Here is a 27,043-nt window from a genome sequence, read left to right as displayed (position 1 = left end):
ACTCCTGAGGACATTCTGGATACAAACGTTTTCATCAGAATTACCCCAGAGTCAATACATTTTCATTTGAAAGCATTTTCTACAAAAAATTCCATTAGGCCCGTTCAGTTCCTTCATCATTTTTCATCTTCAGTGTTTCTAATTTTGTTCGTTTTTCTTTAGTCAAAGTTATTTTTATCAGAATCCATTCTTTTCTACTTCAGATCAATAAATTTTATTCACTGAACGGTTTTCACCCATGTCACACTTTACTAATTACAGCTTGTGCCATAGAGCTTTTAATCCTTTCTCTCAAACTCAACTTTCCTAGAGCAATTTTGTACACACCTAAAAATCTGCTGAGTCTATGGGACAATTTTCACTCAGTACCAACTCTTCCCAGGTACAGGATGAGCCCTTATCAGTTAACAGTAAACTGCATAATGCAGGATATAGTACATGATATAGATTCTAAATTAAACAAAAGGTCCACAGTATGTATCTGTGAAAATCATGACAAGACTGTGCACGGTTCTGAGACGTAACTTAGGGCCCGCAGCTGTTTCAGAGGACAGACCACAGAGCTCTTTAGGAGATCCTAATGTCAAAGGAACCTCCTGGGATTAGAAAAACCAAGGTCAGATCAAGTTCTGTCCTGAGGTTAAATATGAGCTGTTTAAAATTAAAAGGTAAAAAGCTATTATCAATGTTCAAAACAACACAGCGAGAAGGGAGGAGAGCTGGGTGTGGTTGGGGGGGGCGGGGGCGCGGGTAAGATTTGCCAAGGCTTAATCAATGTAGAAGCTGGACGAAGACTATACAGGGCTCTGTTACACTTTTCACTCTACTTTGTGTTTGAAATTTTCTATAACACAAAGTAAAAAGGAAAATGTTATCATTTACAATTACCCCCTTAGGGTTTTCTAGAACTGCACTGTCTAGTACAGGAGGCACGGGCCACGTGTGGCTATTTACATTCAAATTCATTACAATGAAATAAATTAAAATGTCAGTTTCTCAGTCACTCCAGCCACATTTCTAGTGCTCCATGGCCACACGTGGCTTGTGGCTTCCATACTGGACAAGGCAGATACAGAACATTTCCAACATCACGGAAAGTCCTTCTGGACAGCACTGGCCTAGATATTGTGCAACCCTGAAATGAAGGGCAACAAAAGATCTCAGCTACCACCCAGAGTCTTGAACTTGCTGTGCTCATCAAAACAGCACCTGCATTCCTACCTTAGATGATTAACAATCATGCATTTAAAAACCCATCATAAAGGAACCTGGAGGATACACTATGGCCAGACCCTGGATGTGGGGAAGGCCCAGCCACCAAGCAGGATGCTGTGACCCTGTTCCTAGCAGGACCGTCTCCCACTCCCCATGGTCATCCAGGGCCTCACACTGACCAGGGTGGGGTCCAACTCCAGGGTTTCAGTTGGGGGCTCTGAGGAGGTTCATCCAGGATTGAGTCCACCTTGGCTGGTCTTCCGTGAGGCATCACCCTGCAGCTCACTTCGGGACACAAGCATACACAGCCACATTGGACCCAAGGGCATCCCCACCCACTCACAGGCCACTGTCCCTCTGTTGTAGGTTGGCACCATCTGTCACCCTCCCAAATTTCCCCAATTTGGCTGAAAGCTTCTGGCAGGAGGAAGGCACAGGCCTATGTACTTCCCCAGGGCACGGGGGCTACTTAGTCCAAAACAGCATGTCAGAGCCTGTCCGTGAGCACAGTTCTCTGATCCCCCCCCCCCGATGCACTCTTACCCCATTCAGCTCTCAGCAGCTCACACGGTCTGCCAGCTATGCATGGCACACCACAGCAGGCCCCCAGATCAAATACACACACACACACACACACACACACACACACTCTCTCTCTCTCTCTCTCTCTCTCTCTCTCTCTCTCTCTGACGGGGTGGGTGCAGCAGCTGCTGGCTACAGAACCTCCAGCTGGCCAGAGTTTGGGGCCGGGTTCGAGGCAGAGGCCTGACTCGGGGGACAGGTGCAGCAGCTGCTGGCTACAGAACCTCCAGCTGGCCAGAGTTTGGGGCCGGGTTCGAGGCAGAGGCCTGACTCGGGGGACAGCAGCAGTGCCCAACTTCAAGGCCCGCAGGACCCAACAGCATTCCAGGAACCGCCTGGATCCCTGCACCACAGAATCAAATCACCAAGTGTTCAGACTCAAGGAGATGGAAACAATGTCAATCAATCGTTTTCTTTTATGGAAGGAAATTCAGAGTAGGATGGCCCGCTCAAGGGCATAAATCACATACCCCATCTCTTAAATTCTTCAAACGTGTGCAAACGCAGAGTTCCTGTGCTGTGGAGGGTTTCCCCACATTCGGCACTGCTGTACCTTCCTCTCCGCAAGTCCATTCAAATGTGTCTCCCTCCCTGCCTTGGTCCTCACACTGTCATTCCCAGGACACACAAAGCATCAGCAGCAGCCAGTCCGAAGGCCAGAGAGACACATACCAACCAGGGAAGCCATTCCATCCCTTCCAGGGAAACACACAAGGTAGACCTGGGCCACTACAGGAGACATGACTTGGGGCAGATCACCGCCTGCCTCTCAAGGGGGTGGAGAGTGATGCCTTACACTGTGGGGCAGTGGGGAGGCGAGGGGAGCCAGAGCACCCTGCCTGGGGGGACTCCACAGACTCTGTAACTACATTTCCTGACAGTTCTCTGTGCTAGTCAGGAGCGGCTGTTTCCTGTGAGGAGGATGGAGAAGCCGAGAGGTGGGCGTAAGAAGCACTGAGATGCCGGAACTGGGGACAGCATCTCCCTCCCTTCAGCTACAGCAGGGGAGTCAAAGGCTAGCAGCCATGAGGCGCCCCTGGAGCAAAGCTCTGATCCCCGAGTTCTCCCCTTCCTCTCCAGGGGAGGAGCAGGGGGCTGACTGGCTGTCACACTGGGCTCTGTCCCTGCAGGCGCCCTCTGTATCAGCAGCTACACGCAGAGTCGCCAGCAATTCCAGGGACTGCTCTCCAGAGAACTGTGCCTCCGACACCAGGTGGACCACCAGGACCCCCTTGCAGCAATCCAACGCCCAGGGACCCCAACTCTTAATAGACCACAGTGCCAACAAAAAATCCTCCGGAGCCCTGCCCAGACCAGAGCTGACCGGAGGGCATAGCGGGGCCGCTGTGAGGCAGCACACTACATGCAGGGAACGGGGAGCAATAGGGTCTATTCCTGGCACCCACGATGGCCCTTGTCTTGGGTCTACAACCTTGAACAAGTCATTAGACTTCTTGGTCTGGAATGCCAAGGCCTCTGCTAATTCCCAGGGAGCCTTGCTTTCAGCACTGAGGATACATAATTACAGCAGGGCTCACAAGGTCATCCTGGAACTCTGTGTCAGGCGTCAACAGGTGCAAACAGTCAGCAGGCAAGTTAACCACTGAGCTATTTCACTTCTGCCATCAGCATTTTTACTGTGTATGTTTGCAAATCTTCCAAAATATAAAGTTAATAAAATGGCTTCTTGAGGTGCTTCTCAGGCAGCTATCATCTTGCTCTTTATCTACCAGAGAGTTCTTTCTGTAAACTCAAAACTATGTCCCTGGATTGGGCAACAGCATAACGCAAGGGCAGAGGGGAGGTTCACACAGTCAAGTCAACACAGAACAGCTGTTGTCAGGTCAAACACTTTAAACAGATAGCAAGAAACACATTTTTAATACAGCCAGGGAAATGTGAAGAAGGACTAGGTACTAGAGGATATCACAAGAACTTTAATTTCAATGTGATTTCTTGGAGGTTTTTATCTAGGAGAAATAAAATGTGTAAGTATTTATGGTTGAAGCTATACAATATCTGAATAGTTTTAAAATAAAATAGACATGTGATTGGCAAGATGCTGGTTGCTGATGCTGGTGATGGTACAGAGAAGTCACTAATTATTCTCTACTTTGCTATATATTTGTAATATCCCATCATAAAAAGTGGTAAAGAAATGTTTTTTGAAGACCTGGCTATTTACCTGCCACAAAATCACAAAACTCAAGAAAATGCTACTCACTGAAAGGACAGAGGAAGGAAAGGTATCTTTAAAAACTGTCCTCAATAAAGGCAAAATTTAAACGAATTTAAAAAAAAAAAAAAGAAAGAAAGAAAGAAAGAAACACCAGTAAGATTGCCAAGGAGGGAAAGTTAAGAGTCAGCATGTTGTCCAAGCAAAAACAGGTCTCCAAGACTGGAAGGGTGCCCAAGCTCTCAGAGCCCGCCCTGCCCATATTTGAGATGTGTCAAAACATGGGGGTCCAACACTGACTTCCCAACACCCTGTTAGTGGCCAAAGCACTCCCGCTGTCCATAGGTTCTCAACTCTAAGTCTCTTCTGCTATGACTTAAAGCCCTCAGCTCTTTCTTGGTCTCTGGCAGAGACAGAGAATGAAAAAAACACATATACGCACTTGCCACAAAGCACTTGCAAGGTGGTCTGACACCCAACTGCAGGGACCTGGCTAAGTACTTCATCTCACTTCTATTGCCCTGAGAGAGGAAGGACAAAGGCACTGGGGCAGGCGTGTTTATTAAATCCTATTGTGTGCCAGGTGTCCCTGCATCCGGGACTCCAGGCTACAGCCCTGCTGGTTAAGTTATTATTGTACCCATTTTTCATCCAAAGAAATAGACGTTAGGGAACTGGTCCGAAGTCACATGCTCAAACCCAAGCCCTCTGACTCCAGTGACCTGGGGAGGAAAAGCACACACACAGAGCCCCGTACTGTTCCAGTTCTCCAGTGATAAAGCTGACAAAACAGATTCCCTAGGTCTGGATGAGAAACCACAGGACCCTCTGGGCCACCCTCAGTTCGGTAAACAATCTCTACCACCCCGTCTGCACACCCAGTCTGCCGAGCCCTGTGGCCAAGAGGTTTTCTCTGTAGAGCACCCAAAGGCTTGACAAGCTCTGGCCCAAACCCCCTCTCCCCAGTTCTGCACCAAGGAACAAATGTGCCCTAAGGAAACCTCAGCAGATGTTTTCAGCTTCAGTTCTTACCCTGATTATTTTACAAACTTTCCAACTCGTCTCCTAGCTTCCAATCTCACAGAGCCAACTGAAACTCCACCTGGTACTGATTTAGACTACCCAATTGCATTTCGGACGCCTGAAAATTTCTGAAGTGCACATCTGATGACATCACTCCCTAACACTCTCCCCACCCCCAATACAATCAGGCCACAATCAGTGATCCAGCTTCTCACTTCCCACCTACCCAGTGAGGCCCAACCCCTCACCATTCCTTCAACACTCCTCACTCTTCTATGTCCCATTCCCTCCACTGGCAACATGTCCTTCCTCCTTGTCTCCAAGGGAATTCCTACTCATCCCTTAAAACCCATCTCAAATACCCCATCTCCTGTGAATTCTTTTTTCACTATAGCATGCTGAGTTCATTGGTTAAACAATTATAACTTTTTTCTTAGGACACTTCAGAGGCAAAAAAAAAAAAAGTTCTTGTCATCCCTCAGCCTCCTCCTTGGAGGGAAGAGTCCTATTCTTCTAGAACTTCCATGTTTCCCCCCTCTTCTCAACCCCCATTCATAAGTTTCCCAAAACTTGATGGAGAACTCAGACTAAGCTGTACTGCCCAACAGCAGCAGGGCACACGAAAGTTTTCAAAACACAAACTTCTTGAGGGCAGGAACTGTGGTTTATACGTTACCACTCACAAAGACCAGCACGGAGATGAACACACATCCCAGCCCAAAGCCACTCTCCCAGGCACTTGGGTTATATCGCCTGTTGCTGGCTCCGGTAGCCCCTTTTTACCAAGGAAGGCCATGACCGTCCTCTGCTGACATGGGTAAGAAGACCAATGAGCCATCTCCTGTTGACCAGTTCAAAAAATACCCTCCATCTCCAAAACAATAATGACTCCAGCTCCTGCAAATCGCATTCAGAACTAATCCAAATCACATTCAGAAACAAATCTAAGGTGACCTGCACAACCCACGACAGAGAAAGACATCACTGATCACCACAGGGAGGCAAACTCTGGATTCCAGAGCTGGCCAGGGCTCCAGCATCCTCCTCACTGCTGCACAGATCACGGGCCAAACTTCCATGAGCTACCTGTGCTCCTTCTGTCTCCACTTAGAGGCTGCTTTCTTAAACCACTGAGATAAATGGGTTGAAAGTCCTTAACATCCCTCTCGTCCCTGAGACACAGAATAAAAGAAATAATGGGAGCATCTGTTGATAGTCCCTTCATCCTCAGCTGGGATCCATAAAAAGAAGTTCTCAATTGAAGAGTTTCCTTCTATTGGCCAGCTCTGGTCTCCCACCAGCCAGCACCCCACAGCCCTTGGCTTCACTCCCATGAGGCTGCCGTTAACACCGGCAGAGGACAAGCTCATTCTAGACTAAGTGACCTCCATTAACCCGAACTCAGCAACCTGGAATGGATGGCTGGGAAGAAGGTTCTCAGAGCTTTCAATTCTTGGTCCAGAAGCCTGGGAGAAACCCACTGAGGGGCCCTGAAGGGCATGAGGGCGGACAGGAAACAGTGGACAGTTCAACGCCAGAGCCACCACCACATGCTAAGCGATGAGAGACACCTGGCCAGTCCCCCAGACCCAGGACCCTTGAAGTTGGTGCAACAGCAGAAAAGGGCCAGGAAGCAGTGTCTCGTCTCTGCATCGTGCATGGAATTTCTATGACCTCAACAGCAGCATCACCCGTGACCCAGGATTTAGAAGAGTAGGGACTGTGTTACCGAATTATTTAATTCCCAAAACCTAGCCTAGTGCCCCGTGACTGCAGATGTTTAAGAAATATGTGTTTAATTAGTGTACCAAGCTAGGCTACAAATGATAAGCCACAAATAACTCCCTCGTGGTCAATCCTTTAATGTGCTTTGTGATTGTTTTTTCCTTCTGTGGCTCACACAATCAGATTAATGTCTCTCTGGGCACAATTATCCTTGGAAATGCCCATTTACGTGATGTGAAAACTCACTTGAACAATGACCTAATGGTCTATACTCAATTGTGTGGCGTGAATGCCATTCTCTCAAGACCTAAATAACCCCCCTTCCACTCTACTTTGCCTCCTCCAAACTAAAAGCTATATAACCCAGGTCCCAGCAGGTCTTTAGAAAATGCGTTCCTGGATGGAATTTTACCCTCCCTGAATTCACGGGACCAAGTTTCTCTACTTATTTCAGCCGTCTGCCACATTATAAGACAGTGGAAGTGGAAAAATGCCCTGAAAACTGCCCAACATTTGAACACACAGATGACACGTCTTTGCTCTTCACTCGGTCTTCTCCTCGAGATTACAAATTCCTTGATGACAGCGATCACGTTCCGTACATCTGGGAGTCACTACCACTAGGACAATGAAGAATGTGCCCTTAGAAACAGGGACAATTCCAAGCCCTGCTCAAGCCAAAGACCTTGGCTGCCCCGGGCAACCTTCTCGGGAGTTCCAGGCTTCCCTGGGTCACTTGGCACTATTCACTGCCAGGTCCATTTAAGTACAGCCAGAGGAACAACCGAGTCACTGAAATGTCAAACCCCCTCCTCCAGCCCATCTTCTGCCTCTGAGGCAGCATGACTTGGCTTAATTTTGACTTCTACCTGCACTAAGATTCCCCAAGGAATTCAAGGTCAGGGGGACGCAGACAAAAAGGAGGGCTTCCCATAAATAAGAATTAGCACAACATAGCTCCTGCTTAGCTCAGTACATGGAAAAGATGGAGGGTCAGCTGTAAAACGGGACAAAGATGTCCCCGAGGCCACACCCAGCAGACCCCACAGGAGAAGGCTGTCAGGAAGCATGACAAGACAGAGGGTGTCCCTCTGGCCACTGGAGCCCGTGCCACTTCGAGTCACCCAGGGGTTTCTGGAAAAGACAGGAATTGCCTTGTTTCAGGACCTCAGCGGCAGAGGGGCCCCCAGCTCAGGGAGGCAGGGGCAGCACCCGCTGGTGCATCAGGGGTGCCCCGAGGAAGCCTGGGCTCTGGCAAACCCCCTCCCCTTCCCATCCTGTATTGCCAAGCAAGGCTGCTCAGCGGACTCGGGGCCTCTCCCAGCTCTAAGGGGTCAGGAACAAATTGCGGCCAATAAAACTAAGAAAGTAAAAGCTTAAGACACTCAGTGTCTTGGGGCACCTGGGTGGCTCAGTCATTGAGCATGTGCCTTCATGATCCCGGGGTCCTGGGATCGAGTCCTGCATCAAGCTCCCTGCTCAGCGGGGAGCCTGCTTCTCCCACTCCTACTCCCCCTGCTTGTGTTCCCTCTCTGTCAAATAAATAAAATCTTTAAAAAAAAAAAAAAAAAAAGACACTCAGTGTCTCATCCCAACATCCCAGAGCCAAGACGATTATGCCTTAAGCCTGTGTAACTCAATCCTAAGCATCCCTCCTTTCATCAAGCATTCATTTCACCTTTACTGTGCACCATGAAGATCTGCAAAGGATAAGAAGCAATTTCTGTCAAGAAGCTCAGGTTTCTAGGGGCAGGGTTCTTAGCCCTTGGTGTAGAGGTTAGGAACAAAGACTTGGAACTTGGATAGCCTGGGTCAAATCGTGGCCAGGCCACTCACCAGCTGGGCGACCCTAAGTGCTTTAATTCTCTGTGCCTCAGTTTCCTCATCTGCAAAATGTAGACGATGACAGAAGCTACCATGTGGAGTTGCTCTGAGGGGCAAGCGAACACAGGCAAAGTGCTTTGACCAGGCACACAGTAGACCACACAGAAGCGTTAGCTGTAAGCACTATGAGCATTATTCACTCATAGTTATTAACCCATAGGGCATGGGTGACCTTGAAGGGAAGCTGATGAATACCTTTGGATCATGTTTATGATTTATGCACCCACATCCCAGGTTTTCGGATGATGATGTCCGTAGCCTTCATCACATTCTCCAAGAAGCAAAGCTGGCGGGAAGCTCCGTGAGGTGGGGGGACCGCAGGGCGAGGGCAGAAGTTACACGGACCCATGCCCTCACTTCAACCATGCAAAGGGTAAGAGCCAAGCAGCGCTGCCCAAGAGAACTCTCTGAAATGACAGAAATGTTCTCTATGTGCGCTGTCCCCAAATAGTATCCATCGCCCATGTGTCGCTACTGGGTGCTTGAAACTGTGGCTGGGGAGACTGAAGAAGTGAACTTCCAGTTTTATGGATTTTTTTTTAAGATTTTATTTATTTATTTGACAGAGAGAGATCACAAGTAGGCAGAGAGGCAGGCAGAGAGAGAGAGAGGAGGAAGCAGGCTCCCTGTGGAGCAGAGAGCCCGATTCGGGGCTCGACCCCAGGACTCTGAGATCATGACCTGAGCCAAAGGCAGAGGCTTAACCCACTGAGCCACCCAGATGCCCCCAGTTTTATGGATTTTTGGACTTGGTCTTGAAGTAGCCACATGTGGCTAATGGCCACCATTCCCAACATCACGGAGCTGCTCGGGGTGGGGAGGGAAACATCCCAGGCAGAGAACAGAAACACACAACACAAAACACTCCACGATGTTTCCAGAAGCTGGGAGTATAGCGACAGGATGTACCCAGCACCTGGGGTGGCGGTGGGGTGAGGGAGGGGGTGCACGGGGGCATGGCACAGAGTACCCAGGGGCCAGAGCATGAGCGCCAAGCCAGACGGAAAAGCCCTGCACGCTACGCTCAGATCTGGGCCTGACGCTGGACGCAGATGGGCTGTACAGGTCAGGGTCCTCCAAAGAAAACAGACCAAAGGACATGTACTCAGGCCTACCTCATTCTACAGTGCTTCACTTTACTGCACTTCAAAGACACTGTGGTTTTTTACAAACTGAAGGTCTGTGCCAACCCTCCCTCAAGGAAGTCTATGGGCACCATTTTTCCACAGCATCTGTTCACTCCACAGCGCTGTCACATTTTGGTAATTCTCACCGTGTTTCAAACATTGTCATAACTATATTGAATTGCTATAATCTCATGATCCAACTTGAACAGGTGAGGAGTTGCTTCTTAGGGATGAACGAAAAAGGTGGTTTATTGAGATGGCATCTACTCCTGGTGCAGATGCTGAGAACACGGCTGATAAGGCAACAAAGGATTTGGAATATTTCATAAACAAAGTTGATAAAACAGCGGCAGGGTTTGAGAGAATCAATTCCAATTTTGAAACAAGTTCTACTATGGGTAAAATGCTATTAAACAGCATCACGTGCTGCAGAAAAAGCATTCATGAAAGGAAGAGTCAATCAATGAGGCAACCTTCAAATATTTTAAGAAACTGCCCCAGCCACCCCAGCCTTCGGCAGCCACCACCCTGATCAGTCAGCGGCTATCAACGTCGAGATAAGACCCTGTAGCGAGCAAAAAGATTATGACCCACTGAAAACTCAGATGATAGTGAGCACTTTTTTTAGCAATGAATATTTTTTAATTACAGCATATACCTTTCCAGACATAATGCTATTGCACATTTAACTGACTACAATATATGGGAAACAGTTTTTATATGCAGCAGGAAACAAAAAATTTCATTTGATTTGCTTTATTGTGAATTTGCTTTACTGCAGTGGTCTGGAACCAAACCTGCAATATCTCCAAGGTATGTCTGTTCACAGAGAAAGAGATTTATGTTAAGTAATCAGCTCATGTAATCATGATGGCTGGCAAGTCCAAAACCTGCAAGGGTAGGCCAACAGGACAAAGATTCAGAGAACAGCTAATACTTCTCAAGTCCAAAGGTCATCTGCTACCGAATTCTTTCTTGGGGGCACCGGGGTGACTCAGTCGGTTGAGCATCCAGCTCTTGGTTTCGGCTCAGGCAGGTTGTGATCTCAGGGTTGTGAGATCGAACCCCATGTCAAGCTCTGCATTCAGCGGTGAGTCTGCTTAAGATTCTTTCTCTCGGGGCACCTGGGTGGCTTAGTGGGTTAAAGCCTCTGCTTTCGGCTCAGGTCATGATCCCAGAATCCTGGGATCAAGCCCTGCATCGGGCTCTCTGCTCTGTGGGGAGCCTGCTTCCCACCCCCCTCTCTGCCTGCCTTTCTGCCTACTTGTGACCTCTTGTCTGTCAAATAAATAAATAAAATCTTAAAAAAAAATAAAAAATAAAAAGATTCTCTCTTTCTCCTTCTGCCCCTCCCTTCCACTCACTTGCTCTCTCTCAGATAAACAAATATTTTAAAAAATAATAACTCTCTCTTGTTTGGAGGTCACTCTTTTGTTCCATTCAGGCCTTCAACTGACTATACAAGGCCTACCCACATTATGAAGGGCAAACTGCTTTACTCAGATATCACCAGTTTAAATGTCTCATCCAATAAACACCTTCACAGAAACATTCTGTGTGACCCAGCTAAGTTGACACATAAAATTAACCATTACGTGAACTAAAGTTTTTGGAGAACTGTCAGCAGAACTGATTCTGGCAAGATTCAGTTGGGAGGCAGTGGGGACAGGTGGAGGAAGGGCACTAAAAGGCAGGCATACCAATGGAAAGGCTATTTCAGTCATCCAGGTCAGACGTCAGGGCTTCTACCAGAGAGGTGGAAATAGGAAATGAGTCATTTAATTAGCATTTGTTAAAAGAAAGTATGAATGGATTCTGTGACTTGACAAAACACACACAACACAATTACACCTTCATGGGAAGCTACGATTTCCTCATAGGTCTCCAACACAATATAAAGGACAGGAAATTTCTCCACACTCCATAAAGAGAGGGAAGTGACCTAGCAGAGAGAAACAGGGTTTACTGCATTTCCCTACTCTGAGGAGTCCTTGGCCTGCTCTGTGGGTCACACCTGTCCACCTCTAACTCCTTCCAACCCAGAACCTTACTAAAAGATAGAAGATATTACAGCCCAGACATGGCACAGTTAGTTAGCTGCCTCCCAATACCTCCCCTCCCCTCCATCCTTAGAAACAACCCTGCTAGTGAAAAAAACTCTAAGCCAAGCCACCAGTGCAGCTACCCACATTCCAGCAATGGAATGGAAGCAGAGTTCCAGCAATGGTTCCAGCAATGTTCCCGCAGGTTCCAGAAATGAAATGGAAGCAGAGTGTTGTCTGAGAATTCCAGCTAGACTCTTCAAAAGAGACGGGGCATATGTCCCTTCCCCACTCCTCTTTTGTCCCTTTTGCTCTGAAAGGCAGATGTGACAGCTGGAGCTCCTGCAGCTATTTTGGACCATGAGGTGGCTTTGAGCTGGAACTCACAGGACTGAGCAATACATAGGTCACTGGGTCTCAGGTGACCACAGAGTCACAGCACCAGACTACACTAGACTGCCTACTTCAGGTCTTCTTCCAGGTGAGAGAACACATCCTAGAGTGTGCAGGCCACTGTTTCTGAGTCCTTGGTTGCTTTCAACCAAATGCAATTACTGGTTGATACTAGAAGAGGCCATCATCTTGTGCATAAGACAATGTAAATTTCATAATTTCAGGCTGTAGAACTCAGGTGCTGGGATGAGGCCACACAGAAGAGGAATGGACAGAAACTCAATAGAGTGCCTTCTCTTATGATTTCCTTCCACTTGCTCTTCAAGAACCCACTACAGGTCTCTTCAACCACCTTGGTCGAGTGCTCAGGTCAATGTAAAAACAGACCGCCTTGCCTCCTCTGTGTAAAGAGAATCTTCACTTAGTTGGCCTGACTCTGAGACCAAGAGACTTGAATTCAAAGAACGAGAGAACCTCAGGAGATTGATACACCATGACTTTTAGAAATAAAAAAGTCCATGCATGCTTTCTGCACTACAGTGCTTTGCCTAAGGGCTGGGGAATGCGCTTTAGGCTACTAACGAACCGATGAACAGATGGTATCCTCATTGTACTTCCATTTTACCCACTTCTTCAAAGTGAGGCTTCCTAGACATAGCTGATCACTGCCCTAAGTGCAGCAAAGAGACATTCTTTCCGCTGGGAGAATGTAAGCTCTCTGGTGCCTGGCAAAGTCTGAAATGGAAAACTAAATAAATAAACATGAGTAAATGATCAAACTATTAAAGCCACTCAAGAATGGGGGGAAGGGGATAAGTTCAAGGGAGGCAGACATTAGTTGGTGCCTGGATAAGTCAGGGCAGAGTGGCTGAGGGACCAAATTCACGGAGATCCTTCAGAAGAGACCTAGTTCATGTGCCTGTCCATGGAGTCCTTCAGAGTTCTGTCCGGAGTCATCAAGGTGGTAAGGTTGAGGGGGGCAGTGATCAGACTCAACAACTTTTCTTAGAAACCCCATTTCGGGGCACCTGGGTGGCTCAGTCGGTTGAGCATCTGAATCTTTGTTTAGGCTCAGGCCATGATCTCGGGGTCAGGAGATCAAGCCTGGCGTCAGGCTCCACAGGCAGCACCAAGTGCTTGAGAGTCCCTTTCCCCTTCTCTCCCTCCCCCTCTGCTCCTCCCCTGCTTGCACTCTCTTTCTAAAAAACTCCGTTTCTTCCTGGAAACGCTTAGGAGTTTCCAGGCTTAGGAGTGTTTAGGCTTAGGAGTGTAGAACTGTGGTGTGAGACGTTGAATACTCTCAGTCGTACTCAATACTCCTACATATTCATTCACTTGTACCTGCCCAAGGCTACAAAGCTAAGGAATGGCACAGCAGGACCAGAATCTTCCCTCCACAACAACACATGCTATAAATGCAGGAACCTGAGAGGGGGTGGCGGACTCCAAAACAACTTTATCCAACTGGCTGATGACTCAACACATCTCCCCTCCTTTGTACAGCTGCTAGATTTAGCAAATAAAAATACAGGACTCCCAATTAAATTTGAATTTCAGGTGCATGACATTTTTTTTAGTTTTAGTAAGTCCCAAATATCATGTGAGACAGAGACAGCCTTAAAAAAAATGATCAGAAATTCAAATTTCACTGAACGTCCTGTATTCCATCTGCTGCCCCAGCTCTGCTTTATACCCCACAAGGACATCCCACCACACACACACAAACACCCTGGCTATCGCCTAAACTTGCTGCACTTCCCTCTTTCAGGAATGGGTGCGATCCCTTCACACACCTATCCAGAAGCTCCTGCTGGGCCACAAACACCCAGCTGGGGATCCGCATTCTACAATAGGAAGCAGAATATCCCAAGACAGGGGAAGGTTTCTAAAGCAGAACTACTTAAAGTTCCAGAGTCCGTAAATATCTAAGTCATATCACGCATCTAATTTTCAGTGTGAATAAGGCCACCCAATTCTTCGGGGTAGATGTTAACAGAAGGAAAGGGGTAGAATATGAAGTCACCCTGGAAGGCCAGGGGAGGGGGAAATGGAAGAGAAAAGAAGGAAAGCAAGGTGGGCAGAAGGTGGATCCCCAAGGTAAGGAGAGGGAATGGAAAGGTAAGCCAAAAGAGCTCAAGAGAAATGTCACCACCTGTCGGGGACCACACCTGGCTACCTGACAGCATAGAAAGGCTTAGCCGTGTTGACAACACTCGTGACAAAAATACATCCCGCACTCTGAATTTCTTCAGCTGAGAAATCAGTCATTCTGCCACTCCTTCTGGGGAACAAGGCTGGTTTACAGAGGGGGAAGGAAGGGATGATCCTTAATAACACAATCATTTTATTGAAGACGGAAGGAGAGAAAAGAAGAGACACATCCAAGGAGCCTCATAGTTTCAAATACAGAACACCTCACATCCCCCACTAACCACCAAACTACGGTGACAAACCATGTCTGTCAGCTTCGGGCAGCGTGTGGCCCACCAAGAAGCACTTACTGGGCATTAGACATGCCCCAGTGAAAGGCAAAGGGGACAAGGGACAGGGAACCACCCTAACAAACCCCCACTTTACAAGGTAATGGGGGGGTAATACCTCCAGCTCCATACTGCTTGGCTGACACCCTGTTGCAGGCCATCGCCCACTGCCGGCCAGGCAGGAAGGGGTCAAAGCAAGTGGCCCAGTGCACCGCCAGCAGAGAAAACCTCAAGATCAGCAACACTCCTGCTCCAGCCCCAGCAGACGATGCCCTGTGCAGGGCCAGCCAAGCAGGAGGTGCAGAGGCTCCATCGAGGTGAGCCCTCCAGAGTGAAGCCTCAAGACCTCCCCCTTGTCAGGAGCCTCTGACCTGGGTCAGAAGCTGCCACCAACCACACCCCCTCCATTAACCCCAACTTGATCAGGCATCTAGGCTTCCAAAATACAGCTGCTTCTTTGCCAGGACCTCCAAGCAAGACTACAAGGCAGGATAGAGTCTTACAGGCAAGGGAGAGTTAACTGTCCATTGCCCTCTCTTGCCATAAATCAGCGGGGGCCCTGTTCTGGGACAGGAGCCCCATCACTCACCGCCTGCCCTTACCATGGGCAGCAAGGATGACGCAGTTCCCAGGAACCGGCCTGGGGACCCTCAGTGGGAACATGCTCAGGGCCATGGGGAAGGACGTCACTGACCCAGACCTCCTCACCCGAGTCCCAGGTGAGAGCTGCCACCCAGGCAGGCCAGTGGCCCAGCGGAAATGAAAGTGACTGGGAGGAAGGGAGGCACGATGGAGTTGTGCTCGAGTCCCAGGAGAACTAGGAGGGCGCGCCACCAGGGGAAGGAGTTTCAAAGGGCCCCGGGCTGCTTGGAAAAAGAGCCTCATAATCACCCCAGGACATAAAAGGCAGGGAAACTACCACACAGATGAGTTCAATTTCTTCCTTTGAGCCCTCCACAACCATGACTGCTCCTGCCTGCCCCCTAAGACGTGTCAGGGTGTAGCTCAGGCTTTCCGGTGGTCACAATATGCCTCGGGAAGGGGAAGCACTGGGCGGTATCCAGAACCAGGCAGACGTGAGTTCAAATCTCTGCTCCTCTCCTCCTGAGGTTGAGTGATGTGGGGTGCCACTTCACCTCCCCAAGCCTCACTCAGTAACCCTCCATCTGACTGTGACAGGAATGCCACCTTCAAGTTTGTTGAGCAGACATGAGAGCATGTACATAACGGACCTACGACTCTACAGGCCTGGGGACCTAGTAGATCCTCAATATGGAAGGACATGGAGGGCCACTTGAAGAACTCAGCTTCTCTAAACCTCACTTTCCAGCCCTACAGAACTTAAAGGATCTCCCTCCTGCTTGTGAAGCATTTAGAAAAGTGCCTGGTCCACAAAGACTGCTCAAATTCCTCTCCTCTCCCTTCTTCCCTCCATCCTGAATCTCTGACTCCATTCTCTCCACACAATAGGCTCCCAGTAAACTGTAACCTCCATATTGACTCCCAGCTCCCCACCTCCAACAGGTCCTGCACCCTCATCTGTGACATTCCCACTGTGGTACCCCGTCACAGCTTTAACATTCAGGAGGGCGAGCTCACCACCTCCCAAATTTGGGTCCCCACTGTCCACATCCTATTGGCATTCAGGCGATCCAGGTCAAAACCCTGGAGTTCCCTATGACTCATCCTTGACCACTGGTTAACCACGAAGTCTGTTAAAGCTTCCCTTCCCATCCTCTCAGATTAAGCCATGACACCAGAAGGGCTTATGCAAAGGCCCAAGTGATGGTCTCTGGGCTCCAAGACCAGTTTCCTCATCTGTACTAGGGGGACGAACGGGAAAGAGAAAGACACCCCCAACCCATCCACACACTCACAGAGCAGTACTCACGGTGCCTAACACATAGGTAGATCTCAATGGTGCCGCCATTAACCAAAGACACAATATTTAGCAACCACATCTAATTACCATCTCAAACAAGGTAACTTCCCACACGTAAGAGCCCCCGGTGGTTTCTCTGCAGCTTCTCAGCCCAGCCTGGCGGTACTCCCTCAGCTGGCCACCACTCCTTACCCATCTGGGCCTTCAGCTTCCATAAGGCTCCCTTTCCACCGCCCTAGAGCTGACACACTTATCCCAGGTTACACCCACATGGACTTCTCCCTCAGATCTTGGCTCTTTCCTCTTTCTATCCAGACTCTCTCTTGCACTTTGGGGCTCTGGGGGGCCTTTCTGCCCAGGCTTCCCCCACACTCCCACCCCCTAGAGTGACCTCACCCCACTGGCTTCTTCCACACGATGTCTACACAGGGGCCATGAGGTTCAGTTCTCTAACAAATGAGCCTCCCCCTTGGGGGAGTACAAACAGTCCCCATTATTCATGGGCTCCTTATTTACAGATTTGCCTGCTCACTAAAACTTCTTTGTAACCCCAAAATCAGTATTTACAGCACTTGCAGGGTCTGGACAAATACAGTACAGCAAGTACCGTAGCGAAGCAGTTCGGTCGCTCCACGTGCGCCTTCCCAGCCACAGCCTAACAAGGCAACTCTCTGCCTTCCTGTTGCAGATCTCACCCTGGAAACAACTGCCCACCCCTGTCTACTCAGTGCCACATTTCTCACATTTCTGTGCTTTTTGTCAGATTCAGTTGCTCAAATTAGCCCCCAAGCCTGGTGCTGAAGTGCTGGCTAGTGTTCCGAAGTGCAAGAAGGCTACGATGTATGTGCCGTATGGAAAAAATATGTGTTTTACGGAAGCTTCATTCAGATGTGAGTCACAGTGCTGTTGGCCATGAGTTTAATGTTAGTGAATCAACAATGCGGTACATCCAGAAAAAGGAAGAGGAAATTTGCAGATCCCCACAAGCAGCTGCTCTAGTAAGTGCTAAAGTCAAGTCCATAGTCAGTGCATGAGGAAGCCACAGAAAAGTGGCTAATCTGCAGACTCCATCTGGTATCAAAGCATGGGAGATGGTGACCAGTTAAAAAAGCAGTGGGCGGGCACCTGGGTGGCTCAGTGGGTTAAGCCGCTGCCTTCCGCTCGGGTCATGATCTCAGGGTCCTGGGATCGAGTCCCGCGTCGGGCTCTCTGCTCAGCAGGGAGCCTGCTTCCCTTCCTCTCTCTCTGCCTGCCTCTCTGCCTGCTTGTGATCTCTGTCAGATAAATAAATAAAATCTTTAAAAAAAAAAAAAAAAGCAGTGGGCAACACTGTGTGACACTGAAAAGCGACAAATTTATGATCATGTCACCCAGTGTTAGGAAAATGTTCGAACTTCCTTGGTTAGAGTCTTATTATAACGAAATACCATACATAATTAGCTACTTGTAAGAAATATATATTAAATAAGGTATCTTCATATTTTTTAAGATTTAGTTATTTATTTGAGAGAGACAGAGATCAAACACACGCACAAGGGGAGAGGGAGAGAGAATCTCAGGCAGGCTCCACATTGAGCATGGAGCCTGACACGGGGCTTGATCTCACCACCCTGAGCTCATGACCTGAGCTGAAATGAAGAATCTATCACTCAACTAACTGAACCACCCAGACACCCCTAAATAAGGTGTCTTTAAAGACAAACATGCGTGAAAGAAGGTTATGTATGGATCAGTTGATGAAAATGTGACCAGAGGCTCTCAGGATCCCGACCCTCTAGTTCCCCTAGGAGCAACACCTCAATAGAACGCCTCTCTATTTCAGCATTGGTAGTGACTTTGGAGAACCTAAGTACCATGAATAATGACAACAGACTACCTATGCCTTAAAACTACCTTGCTTGTATGTGTTGAAGGGGTTCCTGGAGGATACGGACATTTTATGCTCCACAATGGCCAGCACAAAGGGGAGATACTCAGAAAATACTCTGAGAAACACTTCAACTCACCAATCCACTAGCCCACTGTAATCCACAGTCTTGCTCTATTTCTCAAATGGCAGGGGATTCACATGTTAAATATCAGTACCAAGATTGTACTTTTGCCCAAAACACACCACCCCACATTCTTTTATGAGACTAAGAGTGGAATGCCTGCTCCTCAGTTAGGCTCTTTGTTCTGTTCTCAACAAGTGGCTAAAACAGGGCCTGACAATGCGTAGAAACCCAGTAAATACTATTGAGTAAAAGAAAATGATAAATTCAGAGGAAAAAAAATACCCAAACAGGTAAACAGAGTAATAACCCATGCCCAACATATCCTTGAGTTTATGTCCCAACTTTGTGGAACCTAGCCCTCTCCTTCTCCACTTACAGAGGGCCTTCTGCAAACGAAACCAATGTCTAGAATTTCCCAACAAAGAAAGCCTACAATGCTCTGTGACTCTATGATTAACATAAGAATTCAAGGGATTATCTGATGCACTTGACCTATCTCATTTCATGGGAAACAGGACTCTCCATCATTGAAGGCCCTTATCACATTATTGTCTAATAGGGCTCAGAGTGCTTGCGATCAGTGGAAAAGTCCATCAGCTACCCCTCCCCCTCATCACTTGTGAGCCTCCCGCACACTTTACCCCCATAAGCAATTCAGTACTTAACTCAGGTGCCTGGGGTCACCCTCCTGTCCTCAAATTCTTGACATTTGACATGTCTCCTCTCGGCCGGCACAGGCCTGCCTCTGCCATCCAGCGGTCTCTAGTGCCGTGGTCTGTTTTGTTTTTAAGGCAGCAGATTCACCATAGAGACACAATATTTGATAGCAAAGTACATCTGGAATAACAACTTAGATTCTTTTTCTTTGATCCAAATGCTTTACAAGTGTTAGTTTTATTACTGTGGTTAAGTTGCAGAAATGGCTACAATACTTTGCGGGCACCTTGCAGTAGTGTCTTTCCCCCCATCTCTTGAGTCTGGACTGATTTACTCTAACCAATAAGACATGAACAAATGTGACATGGGCAGAGGCTTGAAAAGAGCTTGTCCTTTTTATTCCTGGAATCCCCACACCACGTGAAGAAGCCCTCGCTGGCCTGTTGGATGAGACACATGTGGTCCAGTCACCTGGGAAGCCTTAGCTGACCACGGGCCAAGTGCCTGACAGATAAAGCCATGGGAGATCAGCCAGCACCCAGCCAACTCACCAACTGATGACATATGCATGACACCAGCCACGCCTGAAGTTAAAAAAAAAAAAAAAAAAAAAAAACTGCCCAGCAAAATCATGAGCTCAATAAGGGTTTTAAGCCACTAAGTTTGGGGTGGTTTGTGTCCCAGCAAAAGCGGACATAAATGACTCCACTTTATAGATGAAGAAACTAAGGCACAGAGGTTCCATAACCCATCAAAGTCCCACGGCTATTAAAATCTCAGTTAGGATTCAGAGCCAATAGCCTCTGGCTCAGAGGCCAGGCTTTGCCAGTTGTCCTACAGCTAAGTCACTCCACAAGCTTCAAAGGCCTTCCCACTCGCCTTACTTCCCTGAAAGAACTTACGTGTGGGGCAGAGACTTACATAGCCCCATAAACACAAAACAGGCAACATCTAGCACCGAGTTACCCTATTTTGCATTTCTGTCGCTCTTCAGACTTGCAAAGTCCTCTGACACACTGCAACCATGTAAAACCAACGAGAGTTGCCCAAATGTTCATCGATGGATAAACGAACAAAATGTGGTGGGTCCTCTTAAAAAGGAATGAAATTTTAACACGTGCTTCAACATGGACGAACCCAGGAGATGTTAGGCAAAGAGAAATAAGCCAGTCACAGAAGGACAGATACTGCCTGATTCCATTTCCATTGGGTACTTATTCACAGGGACAGAAAGTAGAACCATGGTTGCCAAGGATAGGAATTGGAAGGAACGGGGTGTGGACATCTCATAAGTACGGAGCTGCAGTTTGGGAAGATGAGAAAGTTCTGGAAATGGATGTCGGTGGGGATGGGCCCACGACATGAATGTACTTGATGCTGCAGGATTCCACATTTGCAAATGGCTCAGATGGCAAAATGTATGTTCTGTACAGTTTCCACACCTCTTTAAAAAATAGTAATACTAAGCATGGAGAGTGGCAGCGCTAAAAACGACAGGCTCAGGGTCACTGCTAGACAAGTTAGAGCCCAGGGAGCAAAGCAACCAAGAAACACTCTGGCTGTTCAGGCTTTACTGAGTCACACAGCTCCACCCCCTTGTCAGAACGTCCCCTGCCACACACTGAAGGCCACATGGGCTGACAGATATGTCAAAGCAGCCTTACGAACAAGCGCCAGCTCAAGGACAAAAACCCTCAAATCCATCAAAGCCAGTTCCCTGACCCCACCCCAGCTGGCCGTTGTGGGGGCTGGATTCTACCTCCTCTTGGGAGAATTTGGGCTGCGTTTTCACCCTCACAGGACTGGATCTGACTCATTCCTGATCTGACATGACACCAGGAACAATAAAGTTAATGTAAATTTTGATAAGCAAATAGAAGTTCTATTGGCCCAACAATTACAAACCTTCGTAATCTCCTGGAAAACCAAGCTCTTTAAGTCCCCTCTCCACTGGGATTCTGGATGGATGGACATTCAGACAATATAAAACCACCACTACGGGATGATCTCTTATTTAAAAAAAAATAATAATAACAATAGGAGATAAACATCAAATAGTAACAAAAGACAACAGGAACTTATTTTCTTCATTTTGTTTCTTTTCAAAATTTTCTACGACAAAAAGGTTTTTTCAGAGCTGAAACCTAAGCTCATGCAGGGAGTCTGTGGTCAAACACACGTTATACCTCAGTTAAATCCAAAGGCAACATCACGAGAGAGCCAAGGCTGCTCCCGTAAACCATCCCTGTCGCACAGACGAGGGAGCAGGGGCTCTGGGAGTGCAGGGCCCATGCATGATACACACGTGGAGCAGATGCTCAGCGGGCCAGCTCTCAGAGACCATCCCTGTTGTACAGAGCCAGAGGGTCCGTAAATACAGACAGGAAGGGGGTGGGAATAAAAGAGAGGAAGAAAACAGGAAGGCCCACTTGGCAGGCGCTGGAGGGGTGCCCCACCCCCTTCACCATCAGGAAGGTCAGAGGATGCGGGTGCACAAACAGACTCGCCACCTGGCCCGAGCCCAGAGAGCCAACCATGTGCGCAGACGAAATGGGACATCCGCACCCAGCCTTAGCCTTTGAGCGTCCTTCCAGTTCCTCGGCTACAGACCAAAAAGGTCCCTTGGGGTTGAGGGGCAGGGGTCACTCTGGGCCTTCCCCGCCCTTCTTCTTTCTGCCCCACCTGCAAGAAGGCAGTGGTTCCCTTAACAGTCATCTTGGCCTCTGCTAGCTGAGAGTGAGTCAGTCACCCCCAGGGTCTGGGTATAATCTCGAGAGACCTGATGACTCAGTGGCTCACCCACAGAACTCCACGACTGTCACGATCATTGTCCTCACCGGCCACAGGAAGGGAGGAGAGGAAGGAGCAATGCCACAGTTCACAGATGCCCAGCAGTAGGACCCTGCCAAGCCAGCTCCTCCCACCTCTTTCCCCATCAAAGAGGATTTGGGTACAGAACAGAAGAGAGTGGTGTGAAATCTATCCCAGATGTGTCACAGACAACCCAGCATGTAAGATTTAAAGGAAACCCACCCAGACAAAGCTGGATTTGCCACCCGTGTTCCTACCCCTCTGGTCACGAAGCCACATGCAGGTAAGCTGGGAGTCAAGGGGCAATGGAGGAAACGCTCAGAACACCAGGGGCGGGCCAGGAGGAGCACGGGCTCTTCTGGTGGCCTGCCAACTCATCATCCACGCATCTGTGCGGGTATTCCTCGCGGAGCTGCGCTACTATAAACAAGTAAACAATAACAAGTCAGCTAGAGAGAGTGCTATGGAGAAATGGCCAATCAAGGAATGAGGGACTGGGGTGCTAAAGATGGCAAGTGGCAGTTATGTCAATGGTAGCCCAGGAAGGCCTTGCTGATAAAGTGACACTGGAGCAGAAACCTGAAGACAAAGAGAGTAGACCGTGCAAGTTCAAGGGTTAAGACAGGGACAAGCAGAGGGACCAGAAAGTTCAAAGATTCTGAGTTAAGAGCACATGTGACATGGAGTACAGCCAAAGGTGGACACTTCCCACCAGCTGGGGCCGGTGACCTGATGGGCCAACCTCCACCGGCCCCTGAATGCCGAGGTCCTTTAGCCAGGTCTGTGCTGAAACCTAAGCTCCAGGGACCAGGTGGGAAAATGTCTACCGCAACTCCAAGGGAAGGCTTGCTTTAACAGTCCACTCTTAATCATCCCGAGACCTGGGCATGTGGATGGTTTTAACAAATATCTGTGGGCTCAAGAAAGGCAGAGGGCAATAAATTTAAGTGTTAAAGACTTTCAGGAAAAGAGATTTTATAACCTGCTCAGTATTCATCAATGCTTACATTAAATTTTCAAAATTTCTCCTCTGGGACGCCTGGGTGGCTCAGTTGGTTGGACGACTGCCTTCAGCTCAGGTCATGATCCCAGAGTCCCAGAATCGAGTCCCGCATCGGGCCCCCAGCTCCATGGGGAGTCTGCTTCTCCCTCTGACCTTCTCCTCGCTCATGCTCTCTCTCACTGTCTCTGTCTCTCAAATAGATAAATAAAACCTTTAAAAAAAAAATTTCTCCTCAAACCCAACCCAAACCCTTCATTCTGCAATTTTACGTCAAGAATACTTCTACTCAGGGCTACATGGTGGCAGGGGGTAGGGGAGTAAGGCGAACAACACATCCCCAACTTGGGGTGTGCCTGAAAGACTAGTGGGACACAGGCATTTTTGATAGACAGCACCTTGGGGTTCTGGAGCTCCTGGGGACTGGCCAGCACCCTTCCATCTCCCTGGAAAGCCAGAGGCCTGGGCGGGGCCCAGAGAAGGTAGAAAGCAGGGGTGGCTGCTCAGAGCTGGTTGCAGACCAATGAATAATTGGCACTTTGATGTGGTATAACCACGCTCAGCTGGACAGGGAAGGAGGCAGGGTTCAGGCAGCCATTCTGTCTAGGAATAAGGCAACATATCCGGCAGGTTCCGAACAGAAAGCTCAGTCAGGGTTCACAGTGTGAAATCCAAAAACATACCTAGGACCTCGCCAGAACCACCAAAGCATCAAGGGGAATCCCGGGATGAGAAACTAGAGAGGTGCATGGAGACAGGGCAAAGGGGAAGAACGCCCAACTCCTAGCCCTGACCCTCGATGGGTCTGACCTGAACACGTTCCTCAATTTCTAGGGCTTCACCTCCCAAGGGTTCACCCTCCCGTGATCTCCCATTCAACACCCAACCACCTGCCTGTGAACATAGTAGGCGCTCAAACACCTGTTGCTCACACTTTTATACCAGTAGAGACCACAGCTTCCAACACATAAACACACACTAGGGACAGAACCCATGCTCTGGACCCCTTGCTCAGGTCTGCTTGAAGTGGCGAGTCACACTGAAGAGACACAGGACTAGGAGGCTAGAGTGGGCAGAGGTATGCGAAAGTCCCCAGCCCTGGAGCATGCTGGATGTTCGGGGGGTGGGGGTCTTTTCCTCCCTCTGTTCATAGGACCTGGCTATCAGAGGCTGGGAAGGGACATAAGCACAACACGGCACCACATCAGTAGTGACAAGGAAGACACACTGGGAAGCCAGAACTAGGTCCCCCACCACACAAGATGGCTTAGCTGCCTGGGGACTGGATCTGGGCACCAACTCAGCACCCACTCACGGGGTCCTCCAAATGCCACCACCCACACTCTATTAATAGCATCAAGAGCTGGAATGGAGCAGTTTATGGGGGGAGGGGAAAATAAAGGCTGTCTTCATACGCAGATGGTTACAAAGTCACGGTCCTTCTGCATCCCAGGGGCTCACACTTCTACCCTCTGGCAGTGGACACGGAAGTCAGAAGATGCACCCCAGACCTGGTTTGGGGCAGCAGGCAGGGCAGACAATCTGCGGGGTACCTCACCTGCCTCGCCACCCTCCGTGCCTCCCAGTAGGGCTTCGAGTCCTCCACAGCTTTGCCAATTTTCTTCACCAGCTCGTCCAGTTTCACTGTTGCTTCCACCAGAACAGAACGGAACTTCTGACGAGCATCCTGCACCAAGGAGAAAACGAGGACACAGTTCACGCATTAGAAGGAATCCACGAAAATCTACTTCCCATAACCAAAAGCACCAAGGAGGGCCTGCACACAACCTTCAGGCCCTGAAATTAATACTTCTACAAGACGGTGTCTAGAGCAGCACCATCTGAAACATTCTGAGATACTGGGAATGTTCTATCACTTGCACTGCCCAATACAGTAAGCACTGGCCACATCTGGCTATTGAGGACTTAAAACTGGCTGACACTGAGGAAATGTGTTTCTAATTTGTTTAATTTTAAATAAATCTATTTAGATTTTAAAAATAAGTGTGGCTAGTGACTACTATATGAAAGAGTTTTAGGATTTTTTAAATTTATTTGACAGAGAGCACACGGGCACAAGCAGGGGAGGAGCAGAGGGAGAGGGAGAAGCAGACTCCCCACTGAGCAAGGAGCCCAAGGTGGGGCTCAATCCCAAGACCCAGGGATCATGACCGGAGCTGAAGGCAGATGCTTAACCGACTGAGCCACCCAGGCATCCCTTAGGTTTTGATTTAAAAGCTCCATCTGGGTCCTCAGAGGAAGACACCCCTGGCAGCTTCAGTCCATAATGATGGCCCCATTCCCTATACTCTCAGGGGGTCCTTGACCATATGATGTAGTCCACATTAAACACTGAGTGGAAACTTCCCATATGCCAGACCCTGTGCTGGGCCTTGGGTTTGGTGCCTATCTCCAGGGCACTTCCAGTCTGGTGGGTGAGGCAGGCATTATAGCCCATTCCAGAAAAGTCTGTGCCAGGATGAGAATGGTAAAACTGGTGCTGTGGAACCCAGCGGCGGAAAACCTCATCAGGCCAGGTAAGGCGGGAGGGGGCGGCAAGAGGGAGACTTGCAGAAAACATCCAGAGGGGTAACATCTACACAGAAGCCAGAAGTGCGAATGGTCTCTTGGGGGGAGGGAGAGGAAACACCTAGCCCCGAGCCAAAGAGCCATATTCAGCAGAGAGGAGAGACAGAGAGGCTTGGGGTTTCCAAAAAAAAAAAAAAAAAACCTTAAGGAAGCTGGAAGTCTGGAATGTGAAGAATGGCAAGAGATAAGGGTGGCCACCCACCCTGGAGACAGCTAGAGCAACCTGGGCCCCCAGTAAGAGTCTGGAAGGGAGGAACAGGCAGGTGGGCCGTTCCAGGCTTAACTATGCTGTGAAAGTCAACAAACCCAGATCCACGGACTTTACAAGGAGGAAATACAATTAAAAAGAAGGACTTTAGGGGCGCCTGGGTGGCTCAGCGGGTTAAGGCCTCTGCCTTCGGCTCAGGTCATGATCCCAGGGCCCTGGGATAGAGCCCTGCATTGGGCTCTCTGCTCAGCGGGGAGCCTGCTTCCCTTCCTCTCTCTCTCTGCCTGCCTCTCTGCCTACTTGTGATCTGTCTGTCAAATAAATAAATAAAATCTTTAAAAAAAAAAAAAAAAAGGGACTTTAGCCCAATGTCTAGGAAGACCTACTGAAGGGTTGGATCAGTACTTCCCAGAGCTTCCACCCCTCTACTCCTTTCCCTTCAGCATTTGCATGACGGCGGGGTGGGGGGTCGGTGGCAGAGGGAGAGGCTCGCATTTAAAAGGGGAAATGGATACTCTGAGAAGGAACAAAACGTGAACACCAGCTGTGGGGCTGTCCCAAGACCAAGCAGCCACCCTGCTGATAGAGCCCGCGTGAGCTCCACCGGCAGCAAAGCGCCCATTTCCCAAGTAACCATCTAAAATCTCTAAACATCAGATAGTGGGGGCCTCCTGGGCCAATGGGATGGCTCACGGGAGTGAAGGAGACTCTGCTCACTTCTATTTCATTCCGCTCTATCATATGGCGCCAGGGCCTGCTAGATGGCTTTGAAAAGGATGCCAGCCCCTCAACATATGATGATACCGCCTTTGCCTTGGACGGCAGTTTCTCAGGTCCTGAGCCCCAGCCCACTGCTGACACTGGCTTTGGTCCCTTCCCCCAGGCCTATATCGTCGTCATCATCATCATCTTCTCTGGCTTCTCTTCTATCTAGACAGACCCACAGCCACCTGCTGCAGCTTCTAAAGATGAACATCACAAGCTTTGTCCTCCACAGAAAGTGGCACCAGTGCGTAAGGCCATCCGGGGACTTGCAAAGCCCCACAGAGCTTCTCCCAGACTTAACTGCCAATATGTAGGAGGTAGCACGTTGTCTGAAGCCTGGGAATTTATATTTATATATGTATGTATATATACATACATATATATGTACATACACATATATATGTATGTGTGTATATATACATACATACATATATATATATATATATATATATATATATGATAAATCCAATCCCACCCAAACCTCTGTGAG

At 48.7% G+C, this 27,043-nt stretch overlaps 1 protein-coding gene across 2 annotated transcripts in view; it reads right to left on the bottom strand.

Moving 5' to 3' along the window:
• LOC111154937 (SH3 domain binding protein 5) overlaps positions 1-27,043 on the bottom strand; it is a 71,933-nt gene that overhangs the window by 21,098 nt on the left and 23,792 nt on the right. For both annotated transcript variants that reach the window (XM_022514898.1, XM_022514897.1), the window contains exon 3: positions 24,550-24,678. In XM_022514898.1, the coding sequence (XP_022370606.1) occupies positions 24,550-24,678 (129 nt within the window). The remainder of the gene's footprint in view (positions 1-24,549; positions 24,679-27,043) is intronic.

This window comes from Enhydra lutris, unplaced genomic scaffold (assembly GCF_002288905.1).
Source record: "Enhydra lutris kenyoni isolate GAN:26980312 unplaced genomic scaffold, ASM228890v2 scaffoldscaffold39, whole genome shotgun sequence".
Lineage (NCBI taxonomy): Eukaryota > Metazoa > Chordata > Mammalia > Carnivora > Mustelidae > Enhydra > Enhydra lutris.
The sequence above is the reverse complement of the archived record's forward strand: the minus strand, read 5'-3'. Positions and strand labels throughout refer to the sequence as shown.